General features: G+C 43.1%; 1 protein-coding gene across 26 annotated transcripts in view; it reads right to left on the reverse strand.

The window, feature by feature from the left end:
• DTNA (dystrobrevin alpha) overlaps nucleotides 1-18352 on the reverse strand; it is a 359115-nt gene that overhangs the window by 2152 nt on the left and 338611 nt on the right. For 11 of the 26 annotated variants that reach the window (XM_058692363.1, XM_058692365.1, XM_058692364.1 and 8 more), the window contains 5 exons: nucleotides 13939-14098; nucleotides 11183-11272; nucleotides 9728-9896; nucleotides 6789-6957; nucleotides 1249-1608 (listed from right to left, as the gene is read on the reverse strand). In XM_058692363.1, the coding sequence (XP_058548346.1) occupies nucleotides 1465-1608; nucleotides 6789-6957; nucleotides 9728-9896; nucleotides 11183-11272; nucleotides 13939-14098 (732 nt within the window). In that variant the 3' untranslated portion in view covers nucleotides 1249-1464. Of the gene's footprint in view, nucleotides 1-271; nucleotides 387-1248; nucleotides 1609-3769; nucleotides 4502-4591; nucleotides 4641-6788; nucleotides 6958-9727; nucleotides 9897-11182; nucleotides 11273-13938; nucleotides 14099-18352 lie in introns of those variants that run through there. The other 15 variants (XM_058692379.1, XM_058692377.1, XM_058692381.1 and 12 more) reach the window with 9 other exon arrangements.

Raw genomic sequence — 18352 nt, forward strand, 5'->3', positions numbered from 1 at the left:
TGATGCTGCTGGTCCAGGGAACACACTTTGACAGCCACTGCTCTAAACGGATGTTCTCTTCCTTCTTTTAAAGGAGACAGGAATGCCAGAGAAGTTGCCAACTTAAGTATAACCTATTCAATATGTAGCAGGATTTTCGTCTCATCAAATCTTGAAACAAGTGGATTATTTTTTCATTTCCCCAGAATCCCTAAGGGAGGTCGTTAAGCGCTCTCCAACGAGGGCCCTCATAAAGGACCGTCAACAGAGGCTTTCATTCTTCCTTCTTCGACAGTTCTTTTGCACACTGGCTTTTCACTGAGTGCAAAATCCCAACTCAGCTTAGAAGAGCCTGTTTCCTCGCACATGACCACAGAAGGCTGCATGCAGAACACCAGGTAAGCCAGCTAAGGCAATAAACATTCAGAAATAAAAGGAGAGTGAGCATTTGGAAGCGCACTTTAAGCCTGTACATTTAAAGCTGAAGGGCTCCAAACGGCCTGATAGGGGAACCTGTGGATGAGCGGTGCGGTTAGACATGCTCCCTAAAGCTAAAACAAGAGGAACGAGCCCGTGGAAGAGTTGAGAGAACTTTAGTCCGTTTGGGGATCTTATGGCACCTGTGGTTTATAAACAGCTTTAGTAACGAGTATTTCAAAACATAGTTCACAGTTTTTAAGAAGATCTGTGCTGATTTTAAAAACTAGATTCTATATAATTTGAATGTTGCCTTTTTTTTTTTTTTGAGTATGATAACTATTTGGAAAAAAAATATTTACACTAAATTCTATGGCTGATTTGTTAGAGTATCTTGAAAGAAAACAACCCCAAGCTGGAAAGAAGCCCCGAAGACTGGATTATCCTGGTGTGATTGGTTCAAGTCACTGCTCACAGAGACTTAGAGACAAATGCGGATTGTGCGGGCCAAGGACCCTTCTTGGCTTCCAGGCTCTGAGTCTGGACACTCAGGTACCAAATCCTTCGGGGTTAGTGAATAATTGCAAGTGGTTGTTTTTTTCCCAACCGTGGTGAAAAAAAAAATGTACAGTGTATAATAAACTGTTTCGCTAAAATCTCAAAGAATTCAGAAATCAAACTTCCAGCTGTACACAGTATTAATATTGTCATTGTAAACGGAACAGGTTCAATATCATGTGCAAAGGTTGAAAATGCTTGTTAACACTGCCATCGTGAGTAACAGCAGCGTGGGTTTTCAGCCTGTGGGATACATCTGTGCGCGTGTGTGGCTGTAGTTCTGTTTTTTTGTTGTCCTTGCGGTGGTTGGTTTGTTTTGTTTGTTGTTAACCAGGGGTGAGCCATGTTACAGAAGATGTGGTTGAAAAGTTAGCTTCGAACAGACGTCAGAAGTCTTTTTTTTTTTTTTTTTCCCTTCTCAAAACACACACCTAAGAACTAGGAATTTTAGAACGAAAAGTTCGCTGCGCTCCGGTTGGCAGAACGCGTCTCTAGGGGTGGGGGGGTCTGTCAGGAGCTGCTGTGCGGGCGGCTCCTCTGTCTCCAATGAGGCTGCTGCCAGGCCGCGTCTTCTCCTCTGTGTGGGTGGGTGCGGGGCTCTCCTTCACCACCAGCTTTCCTGTTACCTTCATCATCTGTCTGACTATAGCTTGCCTGGGAATAAGGAACGTGTGATTTTTTTCTTTTTTTAAGACGAAAACTGTCCTCTAAATCAGGGTTATGAAGCTTAGGATTCCCCCCACCCGCCTCCCCCAACACACACGTATTCACACACTCTCTCTCTGTCCTCCCTTCCTCTGACAATCCGAAATCAACGTCCGGGGACACTATGGGCTACTGCTATTGCTGCAGTGAGGACAGGAATCCTCTGTGTTGAGTCTCTTGCTTCACGGGCACTGGAGGCATCTGGAGGGTTGAAGCCACACAAACAGGAATATTTGTGTTGTCCTCAGCCGACCAGCAGATGCGACCCCTAACCTACCATCAGAATGACATCATAATTAGAAAAAAATACCCACTTTCGATTGTCCAAGCCCCCGGTTTCTGAAGTTAGGATGTGGCTGGCCAAGGAGAGCGGGGTATCATGTGGCCAGAGGGAGGCAAAAGGGCCCAATCCAAGATCTGAGTCTGCCCAAATGGTGTTTTGGTGGATTCTTAAATTTAGTGTTAGACATTACATACACTGTTTCTCCCAAAGAGGCTCGTTGGAAAGCAAGGTTCGCTCTATTCACCCCTGTTAGTATTGATGAGTGCATTCTTATCCTCAAACTGGACTGAAGCTCTTTTTGAGCAGAGGATGGGTCGTTTATTTCTTTGGCGTCCCACCCTCTGCCCCGTACCCATGTAGGGCTGTGCCTTGGTGGACCCCTAATGAACTTTCAGCAATGAAGCTGGCTTCAGGACTCTTGAGTAAGAAAGGCACGGGTTTGGGATAATTTCTGGTCTTGCAGCACAATCAGAAAGCCCAGACAAATCGATTTCAATAGCATAAACGGTTCCAAGATTTCAGCTGTATTTCTTGGCTGCCTCAAGAAAAATTATACTAGGATAGAACTAGCCACAAAGATGAAAAGTCACTGGCTTCTGGACTGATCCAGAAGATTTTAAGTAAATTTGGCCTAAGGAGCTGATTTAGTGACAGGCTGGTTCATGTTTAGAGTCCTGTGGAATGCCCGCTGGGGAGGCAGGAAATGGCAGAGGCCACGACTGTTTCAATTTTTCACCACCAGATTGACAACAAAAGATGAAAAAAAAATGGCCTGAGAACTTTTAGCGAACTGAGATCTTTGGCTTTTAGGTAGAAGACCCAAATGCCACTTCTTATCTGAGTTTATGTCAAGACATTTCACTAGTTTTTAAGAAAAATATTTTTCTAAGAACTAGTTACTGATGTTTAAATAATGTGCGGAATAAAAACGATCCAATCGCTGGCACTAAGAGACAGAAAATGCTGCTAAAGGAGAGGCTTGCTCCTTTGGGACTAGATTTGTTATAACCGGAATAGATATTTTCAGAAACAGCTCCTGGGAATTTTTTCACCGTGGTCATAATGAATCAGGAGAGCATGTGGTGTGGCGTTCTCAAATCCAAGGGAGGTAGACTGGAATGCAGACAGTCAGATCCTTCTTTTCACACCAAAAAGGCCTCAAAGCTCCTAAAGTATATTCCCTAACAGCAGCTATGTCACGATTTCTACTTGCTTAATCCTAACCTGAGGACTGAGACGGGTCAGTCAGTAACGCGTGAGTTAGGATGTATTCTTTTCAAGTTGATTTGTCATTTAAGAGCTATATATTCCTTTTTAAATTTAGCAGCCAGAGTGGACTTTACTACCATCTGTCGGATAGACTTATGAAATCTATGGGTGGGAAAGACTATATCACTCGGGTAGATACAAGTCCCGGGGCCCTGCCAGCCAGAGACTGTGAGAGGTGCATTTACTCTGAACCGTATGGGGTACAGCTAAAGGGCCACTGGCTGGAGCCAGAGAAAGCAGCTAGACTTATGAGACAGTGTGGCCAAAGGTGTATAAAATTATGTGCACATAGCTGAGTCCCAGCTTTGTTTATAAAAATACAGAGAGCAAGCTGGTTCTGAGTCCCGGAGGTTCCCATACACTTACAAAATAACTACAGCAGCTCCCCAGGATGAAACTGCTTGTAAAGCACTAAGCATAGTTCCAGGCACGTATGTGTGTGCTCATAATAAATTATGGTGTGTCTGGCACCATGTTAAACTCTTTAAAAACTACACCCCGGTGAAGACAACTCCACTGTGAGGTGAGTGGCATGATATATGTTGTGCAGAGGGAACAGAGGTTCACAGAGGTTTAATAATCTGTCAAGGTTATGCTGCTGTGATTTGGTGGAATCCGTATTTGAAATCAGGTCTATGAGGGTCCAGAGTCTAAGCTTCAGATGGCTACACTCAAGTGGTCCTGCCAATCCAGTGCTATTCTCTCTACATTAAACACATTGCTGAGGATTTCCCATGTATGTAGGTAGGTCCTTGGGGGTGGGGAACCACATGCCATGTAAATGATATTTTAAATTAAGCTGTATCTTGCTGAATTCCACAGTGAATCTGAATCAACTATTCCAAAAATATAAGGCTGCAGAATTTCTCCTCTCTGTTTTGTTTTTTTTTGTTTTTTTGTTTTTTAAATAGTACATGGTTTTGCCTTTACTTGTTAAAGTACACACATTTGATCTTTGGGTCTTGAATACAGCATGATAAGAAGCTGACCCATCTCTGGACGTGATGAGCAAGCCTGGACTTTTCCTTTTCAAGGGACAGAGAAGCTGCAAACTCAGATGCTGTTAGTGGATTGGTGATGAGGCTTCATAGCCATAGAAGATTTCGGGGGCATCTCTGGTGTTACAGAAGTCTCTGTGCCAATTTTCCTAATTAATAGAGTAAAAAGTCAATTCCCAAGATTGTCTGCCAAATCTCCACTGGATTAATAATGTAATGCTCCATAGGCCGGGATGATTCTTTGACATCAGCAGGGAAGGAGGATATTTTATCACACAGAACACAGAAACACCTAAGAGAGAGTGATTGTGCATTTAGGTTACAAGTCATTGGAGTTCAGTATACAGTGGCCACGTTTCCTCCTAAATAAGACGGTACTTACTTGAGAGGAGAGTGATAAAAGGATATTGTATTCAACCTTGCAAGCTGACCTGTGGGTGACAAAGGACACAAACAAGAAAGGTGACATGTCAAGTCTGTGACGCGGTCAAGCTGGTGAATTATTTGGTTGGAAGCCATGCAGAAAGACAGAGAGACTCCAACGAACGAAAACAGCATTCCGACCCATCAAGCAAGCATGTGCTCACAGAGTAGTCAAGGAAAACCACTTCAACGTTCTCTAGGGCATGCGTCTTGAGTGGGAACCCACGGGCCTACTATGTCCTCCTACACCTTTTCTTTGACTTTCCCTGGAAGCCACTGGGCATGGAAAGGAAAGGAGAGAAAGAGCTTAAGATTAACCGGCGAAAACTCCAGTTGGATCTTAAGCCATTAATAGAATTTCCCTTCATTTTACTCCTACAAGGTTAAGTTCCTAATTCATTAATGTAAATAAAAATCTAATATTTTATATGAAACGACTGTCTCCCTTTTAAAAAAAATCTAGAATTTCAGTTACCGTTGTCACCCAAATCCAGAAACTGATATGGGCTCAAAGAGGGAGGCCTAACAGGCACCTTGAACAGCATGAACCAGAACATTGATTATTTAACCACATCCCTCTCTCCCTCTGTGCAGCAGAGCCAAATGAAATACGTGTAGGAATGCCATCCTTCAGAGTTCCCAGAGACACCCTGGCAGCTTCTTCATCCAGGCTAATTTCCCTCTGTGGACGGGTCATAGAAGTGGCAAAGTGAGAGCATTCTCCCTGGGTCTCCCCTTCAGGCAAATTTGACCGTTTCTGTTTCTGTAACATTGACTCATGGCTTTACATACACAATCATTGATTTTTTTTTCTTTTTTTTCTTTTTTTTTTTATGACTAAGCCTACATTTTAGTTGCTTCTAAAACGTTGTTAAACTGAAAAGGCTAATGGAACATTCCAAAGGCGCCAAACTTTATTTGATACTATTGGGGTGGGGTTGGTAGGCTCCAGTTTTTCTCTTGCTACATTCTTCTTGGGAAAATATTTCAAAACAATCCATAAACATACGAGAAGTAGAGGTAATCTGTTCTTTCTGCCTCTCTCTTTTAAAAAAAATTTTAATGTTTATTTTGATTTTTGAGACAGAAAGAGACAGAGCATGAGTAGGGGTAGGGCAGAGAGAGAGAGGGAGACACAGAATCTGAAGCAGGCTCCGGGCTCCAAGCTGTCAGCATAGAGCCCGACATGGGGCTCGAACCCACAGACTGTGAGATCATGACCTGAGCCAAAGCCGGACGCCCAACCGACTGAGTCACCTAGGCGCCCCCTCTCTGCTTCTCTTTCCTTCACTAACAGACTAAGAGGGGGACGCTGCTCATCTAAGAGTGTGGAAGAGGCTCGTCTGCTTAATGGACAGAAAGCCTGACATGAAGAACTATCCCAAGGGGACCTGGGGGGGAGGCAGTAGGTCTCAACCACGCAAACATCCCTGAACTCCCACAGCCTCAAGGAAACACCTGTGAATTACAGGGAGGAGAAATATTCAAGCAAGACAAACACTGCAGTAGAACTACTCCATGGGGAAAACGCATCCCTTTTAGGATGACTTACTAATCAACACTTATTCCCAATTGCATGTGTTATGTCCAGTAAATTCTCAGGTGGATTAATAGTATACTCCAGTATATATGAAAATCTGTCCATCCACACCCTGCTAAACATGGAGCCTACAGTTCTCCCCCCCACCACATTTCTCCATGAGATTTGATACTCTCCCACATATTTATTTTGACATGAGGTGGGCAGTGGGGGAAGCTGAGGGCAAACGATTCAAGGGAGGAAATATATTTATGCTTATTCAGTTTCCGGGTGCCCTGTTTTTTTTTTTTTTTTTTAATCCATGAGAAAAAACATCTTTCCCAGCGATCTTGGAGGAAGATGGATTGTTTCCATCCATCCCCATGCATTTCCACTAAGGCAATGAGGTCTTTTTCAGTTTTCGGGTCAGAATTTCTAAGAATTAATGGTGAGCTGTAGCTCTCAGCATTTACAGTTCTTACTGTTTAGAATATGTGGAGTAAGAAATGCACGCAGAATATTCTGGAGAGGGAAGGTGGAAGAAAGGAGTGGGTGGGGATTTTCTGAGTCATGTCAAAGACCCAGCCACCGAGGGGTGAGGGCCCGGGGGTTGGGGGCTGGGCCTGGCTCCCCATACCTGGTAGGTTTCATCCTGCAGCTTCTGCTTCAGGTACTCTTCCATTTTGAGCTCGTTCTCCAGCTGCCGGACAGAGTCATTTTCATAGTCCTCATCCTCTGGCTGCACGTAGGGGTCCCCATCTTCTGTGACCCTGGGAATACACCACAAGGGGTGTTTGGGAGCAAATCTTTTTTTTTTTTCTTTTACAGTTTATTTAATTGTTTATTTTGAGAGAGAGAGAGAGAGAGAGAGAGAGAGAGAGAACGAGTCAGGAAGGGCAGAGAGAAAGGGAGACAGAGGATCCATAGTGGGCTCTGGGCCAACATCAGAGCCTGATGAAGGGCTTTAACTCACGAACCATGAGATCATGACCTGAGGTGAAGTCAGACACTTAGCTGAGCCCCCCAGGTGCCCCTGGGAGCAAATCTTCAAAGTACGAGTGGAACTCCAGTGTTAGCTATAGTTTGGGGCCCATTTACTTAGACCCCCAGTTCACTTCTTTGTTTCAATTAATTTCAATTCAGTGTCCTCTGTTACCTAACAGAAAAAATTTTTATAAACTTTGGAGATTTGGAGATAGACATGATCAAAGTATTCTCATATGCAGTTTTTCTATGGCACTCTGATGATCACTGTCCATCTGTGTTTTCCTCTGACTTACAGGAATGGGTTGCCCTTAAAGTGTTTGTCAGTCTTAAAAAAGGCAGCCTTATCTTTTGGGAGGATATAGTCTTCTTAATCTGAGGACTTTTTTTCTTTTCTTTTCTTTTCTTTTCTTTTCTTTTCTTTTCTTTTCTTTTCTTTTCTTTTCTTTTCTTTTCTGATGGAAACCAAGATCACTTTCTATAAGGAAAGTGAGCCCTCTAGTGAAATAACGATTAAGGACATTTGTTCATAATTGAACCCTCTTTGTGTTATGTACATATGTAGGCACATGCACCCATGTGCTTTATTTTTATAGTAGAATAAGTCTTAGAATATCAGCTCCTCGGTGTCTGGAAGGTAATACTTGAACTCATAGCTCTGGATCTTAAAAATTTATACTAGCTCTGAATCTAAGAAATCTACTTAAATTATTCAGTTCTACCATGAAATAAATAGCTAGCAATGATCTCATTCACTAATGTGTGACTCTATTTCCATGTGTCCACCCAGTTTATAAAAACCCTTCCTGAGACTGAACATAAATTCACGACCTAAATCATAGGACTAAAATATTCTCAGGGTAAAACACAGTACATGTTTAGGTAGTGCAGATATTAAAACATCCCCTAAAGTGAAAAGAGTGGTCAAGTAGAAGTTCCTGGGTTGGAAATTAAATACCATTGTTTACATTTATTAATGTCTGTATGACATGTTCTCATTATATTTAGAGGTTTGGGGCCAGGCTAAATAGGTCTGTGAGGCCTCTATGAACGGTCCCTCCCCAATTCCCGCAGCCGTGTTGGTGGCTGGTTCTGGCACCAGCCTACCAGGGACAGTGGACTGGGGTAGACTTAGCTACAGGCTTGGATCTTGGGAGCAGGACGAGAAGACTTTAGGTGACCACATGTAAATGCTTCATTATAAAAAGTCAAACAGATATGTTATTTACCAGACTAACCTGATGACCATTAATTCACCATTCTGAATAACAAATCAAATAATTCTAAATTACAGAGGAAAGGACAAGAAAACAAACTAAAATTAAAAGCAGCAGCCTATCGCTATTTGAAATCATGTTATAACTGTTTTGTTTTGATCTTAAGGCCTGCCTTTTCACAACCAGCTTTCAAACCACATTTATAATTCCCCATTATTACTGGTCTACTTGCTACTTGGATTGAGATCCAAAATGCCAGAAAGGCTTCTGGTTAGTTTCTTCTTTGGGTCCTGAAACCGGCCAGTTTATTTTTGAAGACTAGTGGGCAGCACTTTTCACATTAAACACCATCACCCTTCTGCAGTATGTTTTTAGTTAAAGTTTTAACTTTATTTTTTATTTTTTAGAGGGAGAGAGTGCAAGTGGGGGAGAGGAGAGGGGCAGAGGGATAGAGAGGGTCTTAAGCAGGCTGCATGCTCACTGTAGAGCTTGGGGCTTGATCCCATGACTCTGGGATCATGACCTGAGCCGAAATCAAGAGTCAGACATTCAGTGGACCGAGGCACTCAGCAGCACTGCTTCCGTAATTTAAATGCTCAGTGAACCCTTTTGCCCTTCTGGTGAGCGCCTGCCCATGTCTCTCACAGCTGCATGAGCCTCTCTTCAAGGTTCCCTTGCTTCCCTGCCTTCCTTACCTCCCAAATGTGCTCTGTACATCTGTCCTAGCTCCCCCTTTGCTTCTCAGCTTTGCTTTCCTGTCTACTTTGAGTTTGAACTGATCCAGGGGCACAGAAAGTCTAGAGGGGACGTCACTGATTCTGCTGGTTTCTGTCAAGCTACAGAAGCCTAATTGGAAGAAAATCTTTGTAAAATGTCTTTCAAAGGTCAGATTTATACACACTCAACAAGTCGACCAGATTGGATTTCTTTATAATGAGATTTTATATATTTACTTATTTCAATTCCAAGTGCTTTCATGGTGTTTACATTCATTCTGAATAGAGGCTTCTCCAGCATCGCCTGGTCCTCTAAGGGCGAATACAGTAAATTTAGAAGATAGAATGATTTATCCCCTGAAGTAGTCTGTGAGTCCTGGAAGGCTGGGAGGGAGTTTTAAATACTATTTTGCATACAAGGAGCACTGTGCCTTGGGTGAGGGAGGCTCTCAATGAGCACTGCTTGCTTTTAGTTATCGCTATTCTCACTAAATAGTGAGAGGGCAAAGTTCCAATACCAAATTTAATGTAGCACCCTTCTACCTCTTCTGCGTCATACCTTTCCAAAATAAAGGACTAAGCAGCCATGTTTTTATTTTCTTATGTTCCCTACTGAGTATTCTGTTACTGAGGAATGTTCTGGAGCAGAAGATACTCACACGTCACTACGCATGGTGCTGGGGGTAGCGCCACCGTGGAGGTACCCAGGTTTTCGGGCGTGGATTTGTGCTAGAAAAGCCTTTTCAGTGGTTGGCGATGGAACCAGATCCTCAAACTGAGTCCGTGCAAATTCAGAATCCACATTACTCTCAGTTTCACTCCCCACCTCTATTAGGGACGATGGAAGAAATGAAGAATGGCTTAGGTTATTTTATGATTGGCCAATAAAGGGCTAGATTTAACATAAGTCAACCTTACGTTTATACAACCTGTGCTGTATAAAACATCAACCAGTTATTGTACATAAGTCGGTGGAGTTTATTATTTTTTTTTCAAAATGACATTTGATACATGAATTTCTAGAAAATTATTTGGTATATGGTATTGTCTTTTTTTTTAATCTCAATATTATGAGGAATTTTTGTGTTTTAACTGGCTTAGTTTCTTAATACTTCTCTTTTACCCTTTCTACAAAAGTCTTCATTAAAACTGTTCTTAATTTTGCTTAATATTATTTTAATTTAGGAAATACAAACCTTAAAATACTACATTCACTTAATATTTCAATGTATTATAAATATAAACTAATAGTATATGAAGTGTCCACATAAGAGTAACATTTTTAGTCATCATTTGCTAGGGCAGTGGGTACATGCCATTAATCATGGTGTATTAACTGCTGCCATTTTTATCCTAGTTGCTAATCTTAATCCAGACTAGCAGAAACAATTTTCATTACTTCAGTTCTTATTATAGCGGCTTTAAGAAACTTAAATCCGGAATTGTTTTAATATTGAAGTTTTATTTCTTATAATTTTTGTAATCTCAAACTATGGGACCAGAGTCGTGCCAGACAAATATCTTGCCAAGTGGGCTTATGGAACAGATGAGATGTATTAGTAACTGGTAAGATATTTATTTGCATATTCATGCTGTTAAAGTTTTAAAAACTCCATGTAGTATTATTAGCATAAAGAGTCTCACTCAATGTTATGCTCTTTATTTTCTGGGGAGATCTCTCTTTAGACATATCGCAAAGGTAAATTTCAATTTAGCCTCATTCAAATAGCCACGCGTTTCAAATTAACAGAGTTTAAATTAGTAAATAAAACATTTGACCTTCTAAAATAACTTTAGCTTCATGTCACATTGGATCATGATATTACAAGTTACAAATAATAGGTATTACAAACACTAGAATTACAAGTCAATTTTAGTATTTTTCTTTATTCCTATCGGCATGTTTCAAACTCTCTGCATTAAGCATGTAATTAGCCGTCTTGTCAGCAAAATAGCAACAGTGCTGAAATATCTGAATATACCAAAAATATCATACAGATCTTAAAAAAAAATCCTTTTTATATTTGACAATGAGGAGATCTCTAACACAGGCTCCTGGCACTTATGGGTCCCTCTGCAAAGAGCAGACACACGAGAGGGGACCGGGGACTCACCGGAATTCAGCTCTTTCACAAGAGAGGACATGGTGTTAGTGATGGAATCTGCTGCTACCAGTAAGTCATTTCTTAAGTTTCTTCTTGAACCTTGAGTGAAGAAAAAATAATCGTTAAAAAAAAAAAATCACACAGCTTTTCCTTTCTTCCCCCCACTCTTTGTGCGGTTTATCATCTACATCGATATCCCGAAGCAAGAAAAACTTTCAAGACTTCTCCTTTTCAAAGGTGTTTTGGCTTATTTTCTGAAAAAATACATTGTCCTTAGGGTAATGGCTTCGATGTTAAGAAGACATGGCCACGGATGAGGGAGGGGCTCATTTAATTGATTGTACAAATTGGGAGAGTTTTGCAAGTGAAAGGGGGTGGTATGATAATAAGACTGTGATGTGGCACAACCTGGGATGGTCCCAGGTAAACCAGTATCTATGGTCGCCTTTCTTAGGAAAACTCACACAGAGGCAAAGTCTGGTTTTGCCCGGAGACTTGCACCTTGCCAGCTGCTGCTACCGTTTCAGCCATGACCTGGTGGCTCAGCACATGGGATTCCGATCCCCGTCACCACAGTCTCTATCTCTCATTAGGGCTCCCAGAGTTCTCCCTATCATGATAGGTATCTCTGGGGAATGGGAACCCCTGAAGGCCCCAGAGCATACAAGACGGGTGGAGATTCTTCTCCTGCGCTAAGACCTGGGCAGAAGGTATATGTCTAATACCCTGAATTGCAACTTAGACTAGGTTTCTCCATGGTAGACAAAGATTACGATGATGTTTCAGACACACGAAGGGTTAAATGGGTATTTGTCGGCTGGCTTGGGTGTGAGGTAGAGATGGAACATAATATCTTTGGAAAAAAAGGCTCAAGATTCCAAACAGCTGACCTGCAGATGAACTTAGGCAGCAAGAGCTCTTTATGAGCTAGGAGCTGCCTATAGGCCACATTTCATCCTGTACTTTCTCAGAAAGTCAAACTCAGTAAAATAATAAATACATGTAAATTAAAAAATCAAGGGAATCAGAGAAAACAATTAGAAAGCTATTAGGGGCGCCTGGGTGGCTCAGTCAGTTAAGTGGAGGACTTCAGCTCAGGTCATGATCTCATGGTTTGTGAGTTCAAGCCCTGTGTCGGGCTCTGTGCTGAAAGCTTGGAGCCTAGAGCCTGTTTCGGATTCTGTGTCTCCCTCTCCCCTGCTAGAACTCTCTCTCTGTCTCTCTCTCAAAAATAAACATTAAAAAATATAGAAAGCTCATAGATTTAAAATACTGTAAATTTCCTTAAGATCAGATTTAGAGAAAGGACATTTTTTCTTCTAAAGGTGAAAAAAAAGAAAGTTATTTTCAATAACTTAAAATTTTTTGTATAACTTATTTTCTTTTTCAGAAAAAAAAGCCATATTATGGGTCTTTCCTTTTCCCTCCTAGCAGAGAGTACGTCATTCTCTTCCTTTAAAATGTAAGATTTTATCCCCTATACAAAATGGATGAGAATGTCTCTTTCCTCACACTCTTGCTATTTGTGGATATTACTAATGTTAATTTTTTAAAAAATCTGCTAGGCAAGAGGTGATACTTGTATTTCTACAATAGTTTGTGAGATTAGACACCTCTTTATATCTTTACTGGCAATTTATAGTTCTTTCCATATCCCTCACTTATTTTTGTTTCGGGAATGTCTTTTTCTTACTGATTTCTATATGCTTTATGAGTAGCTGAAATTATACAACTTGATTGCCACTTAATGCTGGAAACGTTTTCCTCAAGCCTATTTTTTGTCTTTTGACTTCATTTATGTTCCTTTTTGCCTTAAAACTAGTAGTCAACTATCTCTCTTTTCCTTAGATCTATATGTGAGGATCTGCAAGGACGTTCATGATATATTGCTAATTTAAAGAAAATGCAACTTGCCGACCAAAATGCAATGCATGGTCTTGTTTGTGTGAAAAAGAAGGGTAGATGTTTATAAAAACACACTGAAACATACATAATTATATGTATATGAAGAATTGAGAAGGACCAAACTGCTTAATAGTGTTTACTTCTGGGAATGAGATTCGCAGAGTGAGGGTCTGCAGAAGCATTTTTTCCCCTGAACTTTCTGTAAATGTAAAAAGTGATGGCAAGAAAAAGTCTTAAAAGTCTTAAAATATTTCCAAATGAATACAATCACTTGTCTTGAAAGACCTTACCCCTACCCCCGGTGTGTGAATGGAAAAGGCAGCAGGTGAGAGAATACTGTTATATTTTTCAGTCTTTGTGCTCCTGTTAACTATGGAGGCTGAACCTCCAACCCTTTGGCCCTGTATTACAGAGGCAATGGTCAACTCTTTAGGGCAGCTGTAAAATGATTAAATTATCTGCTTGTTCATTGCAGGGCTGCATACCACCTCAGCTGGGACTGTTTAACCTCAATTTGAGTTTGCTTTAACATAAAGGAAATAAGATCTTTCAGAACTTTAAAATGGGTTACATTTATAAAGTTTCCTGGGATATTGGTGAAAGGTTTTCCTTTCCCTTAATGAGCAAAGACTCATAAAAAATGGAGCAGGGCGATAGAAGCTGAAAGAAGGTAAGATGGTGAAGTGAGTAACAGGCTAGCCTAAGGAGTTTCTGAAACAGCTCTGGGGCCAGGTGGGCACAAGGAATACCCTGGCATTTCCACACTGTGGCTCCAAAGATTCTAAACGCTCAACAGACCGTGGTGACTTATGTGCCACGTGAAAAAGCAGAACACAACAACAAAACGTGACCCCACTTACTTTGTGCAAACGCCTCCTGAACATCACCCCCTACCCCCGTGAGGGAGTCCTGAGGCGTGTGGGACGGGCTGGAGCAGGCAGACGCGGACCGCACAGGCATGGGGATGGGCCTGCTGATGGTGTGGCTGGGGGAGGAGCGAGGAGAGCCTGCCCCCTGGGTCTGGAGAGACAATGCGAGTCGTTAATTTGTTTTCCCAAAGCCTCCTTCAAAGGTTAAAAACAGTCACGGTGAGGTTCCCAAGCAGGAGGGCATCCTAGGTAGTTGAGATGGTAATCCTTAACCTGAGTTGCAGGTGCAGATAATTTAGGACCTTATTCTGTATAACCTGGAGTTTTGGTTACTTGTTGAAAGTTAAGAATATTAGTACAGCATCGTTCTATAATACACGATATGTGCGCCCAGGTAATGAGGCTACTGTTAAGCGTGAAATTTACAAGGTGTGTCTGTTTCCTCCTTGAAGGAAGTTCCACGTAGAATAAAAAGACGTTTATTAAGGACAAAGTTTGCAATATAAACGAAGAGACTATTTGGGATGGATGTGGTTTATACCTTCCTAAATATTCAGTATCTGTCCTGGCATCATCTTTGAGGATAATTTATAGGCCAGATCCTGTCAAGCAATACTGGCGTCCTGCAGGAAATGTCCTTCTCTTCATCGATGAAAAAGCAGTTAATTTCAGCAATCAGAACAGTGGGGTTTAAGAAGGAGTAAAGAAAAAAAAGGAGAAAGCAACTAAAAGCCATTTCCCTCTATACCACAGTCCTCGGCATGAAACTGTTCACACCTTGAATTTCACAGCTTTGTCTCCACACAATGAGGTTTCTTGGAAACACTTTCTGTGTTATAATAATTAGTTTACAAAGGAAGCCAGTCATGAATAAGAGGATGCAATGAGACCCTCTGGTGCATACTCAGAGGTGAGGTGTTCAGGTGCTCACATAGACTCCAGTCCAGATTGCTGGGTCCTGCCAGGGAGAGTGAGGACTCTTCCATAGCAAGGCCCAGAGGTGCAGCACCAACCCATTCACACCCAGGGACGTGCACCCTGGGAGCACTGCTCTGGAGTGTTCGATTTAGACTTTGCTGAGGGTTGGGCTGCTTGCAGTTAAAACACACAACATCAATCCTGTCAAATGCCATGCTGTTAGCTTTCCAGGGCTTGGCATCACACATACAAGTCACATCTATAAATTGAGAAAAATCTAGAATTAAACACAAAGCAAAACAGAGCAGAGCACAGGAAATAACTCATGTGATCCAGTGGGCTGGGGATTCCACTCTTTTCATTCTCAACAGTACCTTGAATGGTCTGTCCAGGCCCAGGGAACGGAAGCTTGCCCCCTCGCGATGCTTTGCAGCCTGTGGCCCCAGCCCGCTCAAGGACAGGTCTGGTTTTCCCCAGCAAACCTTGCCAGTTCATCTCAATAGCCACGAAACCTCTGCTTCTGAGCTACTGTGGCACCCCCCCCCCCTTCCCACGCCAATAATACATGACCACATTTGAGTCATGCGTTGCCCTGTAGAAGGGTCTTCATGTGCATTTCTCTCCATGACCCCCTGAAGTAGGGCATCATTACTCTCAAGATGCAATTGTGGACCCCAGTGCTCAGAGAGGTAAAAAGGTTTGCCCAGGAGGCAGAGCGGGAGAGCTTGGGCTGGCCTCTGAGCATGGATGCTCTGTCTGCCCTTGGCTGCAGGGACCTGGCTGGGTTTTGCCTGCTGAGGGCCCATCAAAGGCATTTCGCTGCCTTGAGGGCTGCCTCCCCCTGGCAAGCCCTCTTGTGTGCCATTCTCCAGGCAGGGCCCTCAGCAGGGCTCCCCGCCCTTTCTTACCTGTCCTCTTTACCCAGGACCAGTCACGGCACTGGACGGAGGAAGGACTGGGATGGGAAGGTGGACAGAGGGGCTGAAGGGAGGAGGTTAACGGCAGGGATACCTCAGCTCTGGGGAGCCAGACCCTCTTCTGGGGTAGCGGGTTCACGATAATAACAATACAACTCCACTTGTGTATGTGTTACAGTGGATAAAGCACTTTTCCGTACATTGTTTGGCTTCATTCTCCTCATTATTGGTGCTAGGAATGATAGTAGCTTATATTTGAATAGCAATTCGCAGTCTATGAAGCACTTTAACCCCAACGATTTCACTTAATCCTGCTAGCCACCATGTGAAGTATTCTATTCCCATTTTCCAGGTTAGCACACTGAGGCTCAGAGGTGCTAATTGGGTTACCCAGTGAGAGAGTGGCAGAAATAAATGAGATCCCCAGCCTTTCGCCTTCAAGCCCAGGGCTTTCCCACCGCACCACAGCCGCTTCTGAGGATCGGGGGCCCTGTGACCAATCACCACACACTCCACTCATGGAGAAAGGTTTAGCAGCCTGAAGGCTGAGAAAACACAGTATCTGGACCCACCGGGGAGGGGTGTTGGAGTAGGGGCCCCAGGCTTCTGGCTGGGCTGTGCAATAGCTTTCAATTGCCGGATGGCGGGGTGCAGTGTGAGGGCCCTGGTGGTGGAAGAGACTGTGGGCCAATTATCAATCAGTACAGATACACAGGTGCAAATCTCTTATCTGCAAATTTGAAATCCGAGAAGCAACATTTGTCGTTTCATTACTGACATGAGGCTATTTCTATGGCGTCTGCACTGTACTGCCTTTCTAAAACCCAGAAAGATTCTGAATCCTGGGACACACCCGGACCTGGTGATTTCAGATGTGGGGCTGTGAGTTTGCATTTCAGTATCTTAATGGCTGTACTGGGGCTGCACGCACACCAGCACCACTGGCACCTGTTCCATCAGGGTCTCCAGTGCAGGGTGCCCATGGCGCCGTCCTCTCCCTTTGGGCCTTCACCTGGCCCTTCTAACCTTCCAGTCGGTGAGTCTCTTACCTCTGGCAACACTCTCCCCTTCTCCTTGTGCCCTGGGCTCTCTCCTGCTGCGTTTGAGGCATTCCCAGCCCTAACTCTCCCTGCTTAATAATGCCTGGTCTCCAAAGTCAACTTTCCCCACTGCTTTCCGTCTGCTTCTTTCCTTCAAAACCCCTCTTCATGGTCTGTGTGGAGAGAAAAATAATTGACTATGGTGATGTGTTAAGGGAAAAACAATGGCCTGAATGTAAACACACCAATGTGTAAATGACTGATAGGCACCATCTCCTAAATGAGTATCTAATTGGTGCAATTTCAAGCGGTCTGATTACGTGAAGAATTCAGGTAGAGATTCTGTGCTGGAGACAAGATCCAGTGGCATCTTCCCTGCAACTCCCAACCCCCAAGGAATGTCCAGACTCCGGCGGGGAGGCCCCTGGCTCCCTGGGTGACGATGGCCCTGTCTCTTTGTCCGGACACTGTCCAGTTTGATGCACGGTAGCTTCCTGGGACCTACTGCTGGAAATGCCATCTCTGGCCTTCCTTTCTGTTCTTTCTGTAGACTCACTAGGAAAGGACAGTTGCCTCTTGGTATTGGGATTGATCAGTGGAGTTTCATTTTCAGGTAGTGACCACTGCGGAATGGTGGCCTCTGGCCTGTTCACGAAGTATATATAGTTGTCTGCTAACAATTTTAGAAGAGTTAGAGTGAGTCATCTCTGCGAACATCCTTTCCTGGAAATTACTTGATGATTAATGGAGTGAATACTTAAGGGACAACAGTCCATGCAGATCAATATATAGATCTAAAATTCCTGAGAGGAGAGTTGATTTATGGAGGAAGGAAAACATACATCATACTTGGCAAATTTAAAATAGCTTGCTTCCTAGTGAATAGATGAAAAATTCATTTCTGCACTCCATCCTCTGAGCCCACTCAACCTGCTGTTGTATCAATTTTTAAGAAGCTTGACAAGATCCATACATTTTCTGATTTTTTCCAGGAAGTATTTTGGTTTCCACTCGGCACCAGAAAGGAGGGAGGCTTCAGGGAAGGGACCAAATGTGTAATTGCTGAACCAGCACTGCCTGGAGACACGGCTGAGCAGATGACCAGGGGACACGAGTGCACAATCCTCCCCCTGACTGAAAAGCCTACCTCTCAGGTTTGGCTGGGAATGCAGCCCTGTCAGCCAGGTTTGACTCAGCAGCCGGAGAAGGTACAGCAGAGTAGCGTTTAGCTATGTCCAACCCTCTTTTCACCCTCTCTTCCAGTTTGAGTTCACTGACTATCATCATAGGGATTGCTGTGTACAAAGGGCTGTGGGGGTAGGGATGAGGTGACTAATCCTTTTTTTTTTTTTTTTTTTTTTTTTAAATTTTTTTTTTCAACGTTTATTTATTTTTGGGGCAGAGAGAGACAGAGCATGAACGGGGGAGGGACAGAGAGAGGGAGACACAGAATCGGAAACAGGCTCCAGGCTCTGAGCCATCAGCCCAGAGCCTGACGCGGGGCTCGAACTCACGGACCGTGAGATCGTG

Source organism: Neofelis nebulosa, chromosome 11, assembly GCF_028018385.1.
Source record: "Neofelis nebulosa isolate mNeoNeb1 chromosome 11, mNeoNeb1.pri, whole genome shotgun sequence".
Lineage (NCBI taxonomy): Eukaryota > Metazoa > Chordata > Mammalia > Carnivora > Felidae > Neofelis > Neofelis nebulosa.